This window comes from Hyla sarda, chromosome 1 (genome assembly GCF_029499605.1).
Source record: "Hyla sarda isolate aHylSar1 chromosome 1, aHylSar1.hap1, whole genome shotgun sequence".
NCBI lineage: Eukaryota > Metazoa > Chordata > Amphibia > Anura > Hylidae > Hyla > Hyla sarda.
In genome coordinates, this window is record NC_079189.1 from 230680659 (window position 1) to 230693738 (window position 13080).

General features: G+C 39.7%; 1 protein-coding gene across 2 annotated transcripts in view; it reads left to right on the forward strand.

The window, feature by feature from the left end:
- RASGEF1B (RasGEF domain family member 1B) overlaps positions 1-13080 on the forward strand; it is a 404503-nt gene that overhangs the window by 106984 nt on the left and 284439 nt on the right. For both annotated transcript variants that reach the window (XM_056568933.1, XM_056568937.1), the window contains exon 3: positions 1601-1654. In XM_056568933.1, the coding sequence (XP_056424908.1) occupies positions 1601-1654 (54 nt within the window). The remainder of the gene's footprint in view (positions 1-1600; positions 1655-13080) is intronic.

Consider the following 13080-nt stretch of genomic DNA (forward strand, 5'->3'; position numbering starts at 1 on the left):
TGACCACAGTGCTGTCTGCTGACACCTCTGTCCATGTCAGGAACTGTCCAGAGCAGGAGAAGTTTGCTATGGGGATTTGCTCCTGCTCTGGACAGTTCCTGACATGGACAGAGCACTGTGGTCAGACAGAAATAAAAAAAATGTAAGAACTTCCTTGGCGCATACAGCAGCTGATAAGTACTGGAAGGATTAAGATTTTAACCCCTTAAGGACCAGGGGGTTTTCCGTTTTTGCATTTTCGTTTTTTCCTCCTTGCCTTTAAAAGATCATAACTCTTTCTATTTTGCACCTAAAAATCCATATGATGGCTTATTTTTTGCGCCACCAATTCAACTTTGTAATGACGTCAGTCATTTTGCCCAAGAATCTACTGCAAAACGGAAAAAAAAATCATTGTGAGACAAAATTGAAAAAAAAAATTTTGGGGGCTTCCGTTTCTACGTAGTAAATTTTTCGGTAAAAATGACACCTTATGTTTATTATGTAGGTCCATACGATTAAAATGATACCCTATTATATAGGTTTGATTTTGTCGTACTTCTGGAAAAAATCCTAACTACATGCAGGAAAATTAATACGTTTAAAATTGTCATCTTCTGACCCCTAAACCTTTTTAATTTTTCCGCGTATGGGGCGGTGTGATCTGAAGTTTTTAGCGGTACCATTTTTGCATTGATAGGACTTATTGATCGCTTTTTATTCATTTTATAAAAAGTGATATAAAAAGTGACCAAAAATGCACTATTTTGGACTTTGGAATTTTTTTGCGCGTACGCCATTGACCGTGCGGTTTAATTAACGATATATTTTTATAACTCGGACATTTCCGCACGCGACGATACCACATATGTTTATTTTTATTTACACTGTGTTTTTTTTATGGGAAAAGGGGGGTGATTCAAACTTTTAATAGGGGAGTGGTTAAATGATCTTTATTCACTTTTTTTTCCACTTTTTTTTGCAGTGTTATAGGGAACTATAACACTGCACACACTGATCTACATTGATACACTGGCTTCTCATAGGAAACCAGTGATGGATGATTCTGCCGCTTGACTGCTCATGCCTGGATCTCAGGCACTGAGCAGTTATTCGGCGATCGGACAGCGAGGAGGCAGGTAGGGATCCTCCAGCTGTCTTGTAAGCTGTTCGGAATGCCGCGATTTCGCTGCAGCGATCCCGAAAAGCTCCCTGAGCTAATCGGCATGCTTTCACTTTCACATTAGACGCGACGTTCAACTTTGAACGCCGCGTCTAAAGGGTTAATAGCGCGTTGTTAGAGGCCGGGCCCGACCACGCTGTGGCCACGCGTTATAGATCGGGAGCGGACTCATGACGTAACATTACGTCATGGGTCCTGAACAGGTTAAACAGAAGTAATTTACAAATCTGTTTAACTTTCTGGCACCAGTTGATTAAAAAAAATATATGTTTTCCACTGGAGTGCCCCAGTACATTAAGAAATGGATGAAATTTTGGTTAAAAGAGCTAATAACACTCATCAATTTGTTACTTTTGTGTGTGGTGACTGTCATATTATAACAAAAAAAAAAATCACTATGGCTCATAAATATTTATTGATGCCTTGTTTGTCTTTCAGACAGCCATTTTCAGCACCCTGTCCAGTGAAAAGTCAATATGCGAGGCAAAACTGGTAGGCCTTCTCTGTCATCATCGCTATGCTTGCATGCTATCATGTACTTATGCTCTATTGTGCAAAAATAGTCCTACCGCATATGTGTTGGTCTTTGTTGCTAACAAATTTTATTGCTTGTAACCTTATTGTATTGCATACTGGTATAACTAAAAATTGTACGCTACTGTAAATTATCCAAAACTAATGTCTGGGTTGAATGAGTTGTCTTTTTATCTGTGTATCATTTGGCTAACATTGGCATCCACACTAAACATAACTTTTATGTGCAAACAATTCAAACTCACATTACCCCTTGTGCTAAAAATATGTAACCAAAAATGACAAATGGGTTCATACAATGAAACTGCTATATACATCTAGCAGTAAATAATAAGTAAGATAATCTAATGACACGAAAATAATGATAAGACAATTAATCAATGTGTCCAATCTCTGACACAAACAATAATGTTAAATACCCAGCATAGAGAAGTAAAGGTCAAAATATAGCAAACCAATATAAATGAATACCGAGTCCCAGCGTGTTTCCCCTGGTTGGTGATTGGGAACTTCAGGAGACAAGCTGGGACAAACAACAAAACAAATATTATTATTATTATTATTATTTGCTTATATTTATTTCCTATTTATGAGGGAAATGTACTATACTGATTCATATGGCAACCACTATCATTGAAATCAAGGATAACTGCTATGATATAGATGTAGTGGCTTATTTATGGTTATAATGACTCTTCATTTAAAATACTTCTACTCCATATGCAATGGAAATCCTTATATAGTAATCCCTGCCCTATGGTGTTTAAAATTCAGCTGTATTCTTTAGACAGGCTATATGCCAACTTATTTCCAAATTGATTTCCAAATGATTGGCATCTTCACATTGGCTTAATTGGTACTCTGGGCAAATAGTGCTGTACAGAGTGTGTCTCCTCTGAATGCTGATTACATTCTTAATGCCAAATAAATTGCAGTCCCCTGTTTGGTATTTTAACAGATGGGCTGGGTTCCCCAAAAGCTGCTTGAAAGTTAATGAATTTAGATTAATTCCATATCATTAAATCTTTGATCAAATATGATTTAGATTTTTAGCTCAGATTTAGCTCAGAGTAACACAAATAATACTCAAGAGAGAGTTATAAAATGTTTTAATGAAATGTTTGCCTATATTTTTGTCTATCTGATTGGGTTGTATAACCAGGATGACGCTCAAGAGGAAGCTAAAAAAAAGAATGCCCTTCAAATTTTGTAGAACTGAAATAAAAGAGAAGATTCGGCTTTAATCCAAACACATGAAGCTTTGCCTTTTCCCAGAGTTTTACAGCTGGGCCACAGCTAAAGTTTGTTTTGTCTATGACCCTTTGACCACTAAGCTGCAATGGCATACTGTAAGTCACTTGGCAGACAGCAGATGAAACATTACAATTGTTGTTGGAATTTGTTCTGCATGTCAAGAGACTCATGTCCATGCTGCTCAATGGTGCGGTTGTCATGGTCAGCAAAGGTTTGAGCTATAGCCCAGTAAGGAACAGTAGGGGATCTCCAATACTGTAGTTTTCTACCAATGTTTTACTTTAAAGGGGTTATCCAGGGCTGATTTCTTATAAAAACAGTGCCACTCTTGTGCTCAGTTTGTGTGCAGTAGTGCAGTTCAGTTTAATTGAAGTGAATGGAGTTGAACTGTAATACCACACATGACCTCAGGACAGGTGTGGTGCTTATTTTTGAAGAAAACAGCTCTGTTTTTCAAATCTTGGATAACCCTTTTAAGGCCATGTTCACATTGATGCTTGGGGCTTCATTGTAAACACTGATGTCCTAAACTGTGGAACCATATTTACCAATGAAACCCATTAAAAGTCAATGGGAACAAACTCAAATTCAGCACTGCATTGTGGCTTCCATCACCAACAGAAGCCATCATATAGATGTGAACAGAGTCCAATGTGGCTATACAAATAAGATCAATGTCAGCCATCCACACAAGTTTTGTTCAGGTTACAAGATACTTGACCATTTGTTCTCTCTGGCTTTATAATTTCTTATCCAGGGGCATTATCTCTAGTTTGACATAAACATGGAAATAATAAAATGTACCTATGCAAATACCTGTGTTTAATCTATGTAAATATTGGACAGGGTTTTAATTTGGAACTATAGCTGCAGAAAATGGAGCAGGTCAGAATGATATTGTGTGCCACTGAAAGAGCTCTCATAGCAGCAATGAAACATATGGCGCAGTCCATGTACGAACACAATTACTTTTTCTAATGGGACACCTGTTAGAAGTTTTAACATTGGGAAGGATAGACTACAATACCCAAGTCACTCATCTTTCACCTTGTTCTGAAGTTAGTGTGTTGTGGCTCGTGTAGAAAATTATATCACATAAGGAATCATATATATTACAACATGGCTAAATAATTGTATGTCATTTATAGCTTGATGCAAAAACTAAAAACATTTGAAAGCTTAGTGCTCTGAGGCAGTGGTTCTCAACCTGGGGTACAAGTACCCCCAGGGGTACTTAGCAGTTCTCCAGGGGGTACTTGAAAAAAAATCAGTAATGGCAGCCACAGCCACTGGTTACTGGTCTGGACCACTTTGAAAGAAATGGCAGGCTGACGCCACTGGCAGGCAGGACAGCCAAGGGGAAGCGCGGGCACTGGGCTGCTGTGGGCAGTAACTACCATCAGCTTTGTTTCTCCACTGCCCCTGCAGACCAGGGACCTATTGCTGAGCCATAGCAATATGTCCCCAGACCAGAAGAACAGTGGAGCAACAAAGCGGGACAGCATGGGGGCCAACAGCTATATTTGGGGGCACAGAGGGGGCCTACCAACTTTATGGGGACACAACGCGGGTACTATTACTGTGTGTGACAATAAACATGGATAGTTTGTAAATAGGTGGGTATTGTACTGCAGAAAGGAGCCTAAAATGTTTGTTTGGTTGGTTCTGTGGAGAAGTCTTGTATGGGAGAAATCTTAATGGCAGTCTAAGCCAGATAGTGAAGAAAAGTAAACAACTCCGGTTAGAGAAGACATCGCCTGTAAATCGGGGGACTGGGGAGATAGGGAGAGGAACAGGGGGCCTGTTATAGAAAAAAGTAAAGCATATGAACTACAATCATTGCAAAATGTCTCTAATATGGGGGTACAATTTTTTGGGAATGGGCTGTCAAGGGGTACTCAGGCAAAAAAGGTTGAGAACCACTGCTCTAAGGGCCCTTGCACACTGAGGAATATCCAAGAGGAAACTCTGAGCTGAATCTGCTAGCAGGATCCTCCCGTTGTTTTCACTGGGATTCTGCTGCACTGTGCACACATCGGAAGTTCCATAGCTGAACATTGGAAATGGATTAAGATTCTGCCAAAAGAAGACGTGTTTCATTAGAATCTACCAGCAGAAGCCTATTGTTGAATGGCACATTGAATTTCTATGCTTTTTTTCATGGCAAATTTCATAGGAAATAAGTTACTATTCCACACCATTTTGAATGAAGTGGATCCCCTGAAGAATTCCTTAGTGGGCAAGGGCCCTAAGAAGTATAATACTATGCAGACTACCATAAAAGGATTTTAGCGTATTAAGAAAACTAGTGGTAGAATTATTCTTTTACAACATTAAATATGCCTTTCATATTGGAATTAATGCAATATTTTTGCTTACAGTCTCATTTTTCAAGGTTACCTAACTTTAAACCACTTTGCACAATGACAGCAGAATACAATATACTATATATTCAGAATACTCAATAAGATAAATTATATAGTCACATCAGAGTTGAGAATACCCCTTTAGCTCTAAAAAGCATTTTAATTTTTATTGACATCATGCTGACTTTCTACATTCATATCAGTTGACTCTTATGTTTTTGGAGATTTGAGGTGCAAAGGTCAATCCAACATTACCTCTCAGACAAGGTGTCACAGTACCTTCATAGCAATGCCATTGATTGTGTACAAGGGTAACCCGACCACTGTATGACCTTGGCATAATCACTTTCTCGGGTGCCCAAGGGCATATTTTTCATTATTTTCATTAATAACTGAAAGTGATTTATTATGGGAGTTTTTTGCACTATAAAATGGTGAAGTGTCTTCTTGTTCTTGAACCAAGATTATCTTGAAGAACATAAAATGTTCTGATTCATATTTTCTAACATTTTACACACAATACAGCTGCAGCCAAGTTCTGATTTATATCCAGGGGGCAATAGCTTTTAAGCATTCGCTCTGGAGCAGTGATTCAGACTGAATTCCAAACTCAATTATTTGTATTAATATATATTAATATATTTTAACAGGAAAAATCTCAACACTGAATTGATTCCTACCATGTTGTAATTTATTCCTACCATGTTGTAATTTAGAATTGGTGAGATTTAAGATAAGGTAGAACTCCAGACAAAGCATAGAAGTTTATGTATCTCAATTGCTTTGCATACTATTTATAATCTTTAGTATTGACTGATTTTAGTGCTTTTCCTTTGGGTGCAGAGCTATGAGCAGTGACCATACCATAAGATGGCTTCACACAAGCTAATGGAAATACGTCTATAATATGGATCCGTAATACAGACACATTAGAGATAAATACCGGCAGTATTCCATCCCTATTTTGTACAGTAAATACTTACAGGCTGTCTTCCAGACAGGAAAATGAAAAATTAATGACAATGAAATACAGGTACATGAATATTTGAATTCCTCTCCACAAAATTCAGTAGGCATATTCTATCTGCAATTTTAAAATACATGTGTATTTTATATTGCTTTGTTAACAGTCCTATATACTGTATCTCAGTATTATGGACTGCAAAAAAACATAATATACATAATAGGGATTTAAAATATGATGGGGTGGGGTGCCGGGTAGGAGATTGTGTTGGGTTGGTGTGGTTGGGGGGGTTGGGGTTGGTTCGGAAGACCTCCGTGATTAGACACATATGCCCTTTCCTGTGGATAGGGAATAAGAACTTATGTACTGGAGTTCCCCTTAAAGATGTTTCCCACAATGGACATTTATTATGACCTATCCACAGGATAGATATCTGATTGCTGGAGCACCACCACTGTTAACCCCAACTATTACTAGAGCAGGGGTCCTAAGCTCCTTATTCCTTATAGCTACATGACCGCAGTGAGGAGGAGTTTATAAGCAGAGGTGGACCCTAACCCCTTCCCCCACAATCTGACACGCATCGCCTATGTTATGTGGATACATTTTTTAGACTGCACTACTTCTTTAAATTAGTTATTTTACTGTTGTCACCAGCCTGGGAGCATCTATGGGGCCGTACAGCTAAGTTGGCCCAACTCCATTCAGAAATGAAATGCAGTTGGTTATCATTGTTTGTTTGTGTAGAAAGATGCGAGAATTATTGAAAAAGTCTTTTATTTGCAATTATTGAATACAAAGCCAGGATCAGATCATAAACAGAGGACATGTGTAAAGAGAAGACCGAGACCTCCTCTTTTAAAATCTATTCCTGACTTTTTATTCAATAATAAATATAAGAACATTCTCTAAAACATACAGAGATGTAATGGAGCCCTAAATAGCAATAATCTATTTATATCATAAACTTACTTGATGCTGTTGTGATAATGGTGAAGCTGGGCCTCATACCAAGCTTTGCTATATGGCCCCTTGGTTACTTATTACTTCCCTGTTCAGAATTTTATGTTTGTTTTCATTCAGTTCTCCAGACTGCTGGTACACTTTTACAGGGATAATGGGAATATTTTCCACTAACTTATTTATAATAATGTGAAATAACATTTACATGCCTCTCTGGTGTTTTAAAAAGCTAGTACTGAATTTAAAGTACATACATAAACCTCTACAGTAGTAAATTCGTATGCTTTTGCATGATTTTACAAAACTTAATAGAATTCTCCATGGTATTAACCTTGTACTGTAAACTGCAGAAGTCTGAGTTTTGCTTAAAAAAATAAACAGAAAAGGATTTTTACATCTAAAGCCTATATACCGTATTTTTGGCTCTATAGGACGCACCGGCGTATAAGATGCACCCAATTTATAGGTGCAAAATCTAAAAAAATTAAGATTTTGAACCCAATAGTAGTCTTCAACCTGCGGACCTCCAGATTTTGCAAAACTACAACTCCCAGCATGCTGGGAGTTGTAGTTTTGCAACATCTGGAGGTCCGCAGATTGAAGACCACTGCATAGGAGGTAATACTCAAGTGTCCCCGCCGCTCCGGACCAGTCACCGCTGCCCTGGATGTCGCTCCATCGCTGTTGCCGTGTCCCTGTCGCTCCGGAACGTCTCTGCTGTCGGCCGGGTATCCTCGCTCTCCGTCCCCGCCATCACGTCGTTACGCACGCCGACGCACGGACACGACGACGTGATGACAAGGAAGGAGAGCGCCGGCCATACAGGGGATCCCTGAATGGAGAAGACACCGAGGAGGCAGGTAAGGTCCCTTCCGGTGTCCTGTAAGCACTAACCCGGCTATTCAGACGGGCTGTTCGGGACCGCCGCGGTGAAATCGCGGCGGTCCCGAACAGCCCGACTGAACAGCCGGGTTAGTGTCACTTTCCCTTCAGACGCGGCGGTCAGCTTTGATCGCCGCGTCTGAAGGGTTAATACAGTGCATCACCGCGATCGGTGATGTCCTGTATTAGCCGCGGGTTCCGGCCGTTGATGGCCACAGGGACCGCCGCAATAGGGGTGTATTGGCCCTATAAGACGCACCGACTTTTTCCCCCCAGTTTTGGGGAAGAAAAAGTGCGTCTTATACGGCGAAAAATACGGTAGCTTATGTGCAGAATATAGCATTAATACCTAAATAGTGGGGAGGTTTCTTACCCCCAATGACCAACGCAAAACAGCCATTGGCTACATCAGCTTCAATGAACAAGTGCCTGTGCTGCTTGCTTATTTTTTCCAAAGCTGCATTCACACCTGGCCGTTTTTCCATTCAGTGAAACTAAAGCAACACGTGTTTGCTGGCAGATCTTTGTATCAGCAAACTGGGTTCTGCTGATAAATGGGGTCCCCTATGGTCATCTATTCATGCAGAACCATCAATGTCTAGCAAATATTCTGTTTTGTATATTATTTTATTGCTGGGGTAAAAATGTGTACTTCTTGCACAACATTGATAAAATGTGTGTAGTTACAGGATCGGTGAAAAGGATCTGGGACCCCTATAAATCATAAGAATGAGAGTCCCTTGCCCACTAAGTGAATGGAGTGAATGCATATCCCCCCCTTTCTCTCAGGGAATAAGGGACCTATTCTGCGGCAAGATGATATATTCTAATACTGGGATAACCTTGCTTTACATTAATATTGTAACATTTCATATTTAAGAACGCAAGTAACCGTGCCAAATCTTTATGCGAGTATACAGTTTAATGTGGTCTTAGGAAATGTGTTGATGTGAATCCTTTAGCATACATTTATTGATATGAGCATACAAATAGACAGTGACTTGCAGAATAAATAAACTAAATATTAATAAACAATATAACACTGTAAAATTGAATAGTTATTTTATTATGATCATCCATGTATATTCTAACACAATATGCTCCAATAAGTTACCAGTATGAATTGCATTACAGTATATGATGTGAATTAAATATGATCTATATTAGGCATTTGCCTGCAAGAACAAGCCCATTTATACATCTTATAGTTTTAGAGATTTAATTAAATAGTAAATTGGATTTTTAGCTTACGGAAGCTTGATACTACTACACTCATTCTCTAGGGTTTTTAAATAAGTAATATAAAGAGGTATGGGTTTACTATCATCCCATCACATTATAATCTTACCTGTAATCCTTTATATGGATTCTCTCCTAGCCCTATTCCATAAATCCATGGCTTCTTGCACTGCTGAGGGCCAACATTTATATGCCAGTTCTATACCATCTGGAGTAAATAAATACATAAGTGATTAAAAAAGATTGAGCTGATCTTATATGTGGTGTCCCAGAGTAGAAAACCTTTACAACTTGAACTCTGTTCGGGTGGTTGTTAATTCTTTTCTGCGTTGAATGTGTTTTGAGGTAAAAATATCTTTATTTGTGTTTTAGCATTTCTTGCTACTGTGCTTTTAACTGCTATGTAAGAGTTAATAATTTTTCACTGTAAGGACTGGTGAGTAGCCACCATAACTGTTCTCAGCCAATCAGGGCAAGTCAGCACTGCCTCCACCTGGGACAGGGAGTTACATAGTTACATAGTTAGTATGGTTGAAAAAAGACATACGTCCATCAATTCCAACCAGGGAATTGAAGGGTGTAAGGGGAAAAGAGAAAGGGATGTAGTTTTATAATTCTGCATAAGCATTAATGTTATTTTGTTCCAGGAATGTATCTAACCCTGTTTTAAAGCTGTTAATTGTTCCTGCTGTGACCAGTTCCTGAGGTAGACCGTTCCATAAATTCACAGTCCTCACGGTAAAGAAGGCGTGTCGCCCCTTTAGACTAAACCTTTTCTTCTCCAGACGGAGGGAGTGCCCCCTCGTCCTTTGGGGGGGTTTAACCTGGAACAGTTTTTCTCCATATTTTTTGTATGGGCCATTTATATACTTATATACGTTTATCATATCCCCCCTTAAACGTCTCTTCTCAAGACTAAACAATTGTAACTCCTTTAATCGCTCCTCATAGCTAAGATGTTCCATGCCCCATATTAGTTTAGTCGCGCGTCTCTGCACCCTTTCCAACTCCGCAGTGTCCCTTTTATGAACAGGCGACCAAAACTGAACAGCATATTCCAGGTGAGGCCGTACCAATGCTTTATAAAGGGGGGAGTATTATGTCCCTGTCCCTCGAGTCCATGCCTCTTTTTATACATGACAATATCCTGCTGGCTTTGGAAGCAGCAGCCTGACATTGCATGCTATTCTGTAGTCTGTGATCTACAAGTACACCCAGATCCTTCTCTACCAGTGACTCTGCCAGTTTAATCCCCCCTAAGACATACGACGCATGCAGGTTATTAGTACCCAGATGCATAACTTTACATTTATCCACATTGAACCTCATTTGCCAAGTGGATGCCCAGACACTTAGTCTATCCAAGTCATCTTGTAACTTATGGACATCCTCTATAGACTGTACCGTGCTACAAAGCTTGGTGTCATCTGCAAAGATAGAAACAGAGCTGTTAATACTATCCTCTATATCATTGATAAATAAATTACACAACAGCGGGCCCAGTACTGAACCTTGGGGTACACCACTAATTACCGGGGACCAATCAGAGTACGAATCATTGACCACCACTCTCTGGGTACGATCCATGAGTCAGTGTTCAATCCAGTTACAAACTAAAGTTTCCAAGCCCAAGGACCTTAACTTACCTGTCAGACGTCTGTGAGGGACAGTATCAAACGCTTTGGCAAAATCCAGAAACACTATATCCACAGCCATTCCTCTGTCAAGGCTTCTACTCACCTCTTCATAAAAGCAAATTAGATTGGTTTGACAACTTCTATCCTTAGTAAACCCATGCTGGCTATCACTTATAATACTATTACCCCCTATGTATTCCTGTATGTAATCCCTTATAAGTCCTTCAAACAATTTACCCACAATGCACATTAGACTTACCGGTCTATAATTGCCTGGCGAAGACCTAGAGCCCTTCTTGAAGATTGGTACCACATTAGCCTTGCGCCAGTCACTTGGCACAATACCAGACACCAGAGAATCTCTAAATATCATGAACAAGGGTACAGATATTACTGAACTTACCTCTCTAAGAACTCTTGGGTGTAGTCCATCCGGCCCTGGAGATTTGCTTACATTTACTTTACTTAACTTACCTTGTAACATCTCTACATTAAGTCAGTTCAGTACATTACATGATGTGTTACCAGCACTGACCTGGCCAATGTCAGCTCCTTTTTCCATAGTGTATACAGAACTAAAGAACCCATTCAGTAGCTCCGCCTTCTCTTGATCGCCCGTGACAACCTCCCCATTATCATTATTAAGGGTTCCTACATGCTCTGTCCTTGTTTTTTTTGTATTTATATGTCTAAAAAAATATTTAGGATTAGTTTTGCTTTCTTTGGCCACCTGTCTCTCATTTAGAATTTTTGCTGTTTTTATTACATTTTTACAGATTTTATTAAGCTCCTTGTACTGTTTAAATGTTATAGCTGACCCATCAGATTTGAATTTTTTGAAGGCTATTTTTTTGTTGTTTATTGCTCTTTTAACATCATTTGTCAGCCATGTAGGATTTAGTTTTAATCGTTTATATTTGTTCCCCTTTGGTACATATTTAGCTGTATAGTTATTTAGAGTTGATTTAAAGATCTCCCATTTACCTTCTGTATCAGTATTTGAGAACACCTACCCCAGTCTATGTCCTGTAGTGCAGCTCTCAGCCCAGGGAAATTTGCCTTTTTAAAGTTATATGTTTTTGCCTTCCCCGCCTGTCTTTGTTTTCTACATTTTAAGTCAAAAGTAACTATATTGTGGTCGCTATTACCAAGGTTTTCCCGCACAGTTATATTACCAACCAGCTCTGCGTTGTTGGAAATGATCAGATCCAACAAGGCATCACTTCTTGTTGGATCTTCCACAAACTGGCCCATAAAATTATCCTGCAATAAATTTAGGAATTTTCTCTCCTTTGTAGTTTTAGCCAGCCCCCGGCCCCAATCTATATCTGGATAGTTCAAATCTCCCATTATTACCACTGTACCTGCCCGGGCGGCCCTCTCTATTTGTTTATACAGCCGACCTTCTATCTCTTCAGTGATATTAGGGGGTCTGTAGATTACACCAAATATGGTGTGGTCCTGCCAGTTTATTTAATCTGGTTTAGTCTGGTTCTCCTGCTCCCATACATCGAATGGGAACAGGCCTCAAGTGTTGTCCACCTGTCACCTATACCAGAGCCTGCTGAAGTACTACCTTACGGATCTCATTGCAGGATGAGCACATTGTCTAATTGGTGCTTTAGGGTCAAAGCACTCTAGCACTAGTATCACTCTAGCACTAGTATCAGGGTGTGGGAAATCTGCAGGGTCACATCCATCCCATGATGGACTCACGTCTGGGGGCCCCTCTGCCTGATGCTCTGTGCTGGGTGTCTCCCCTTCTGAAGCTACTATAGTGCCCTGCGCTGGACTGTTTTGCCCTTATCCACTACTGGGCTTGCTGGGACTTATGATGGCTGGAGTGCTTATGGAGTTCTGGGTGTTCTCTTTATGTGACATCATAAAAGGACTGTCAATGTAGTAGAAGCGAAGAAGCCTGGCACTAGTAGTATAGAGCTGGAGAGGTATGTATATGTTCCTATAAAATGTGGAATAGGCGTAGGAAGCAATGTGCCTGCTGCGAGTGGTGCTCACACTGTGCGGTACAGTCCATATGGAAATGACACAAGAAGAAAAATGAATAGGAGCAACTCACCC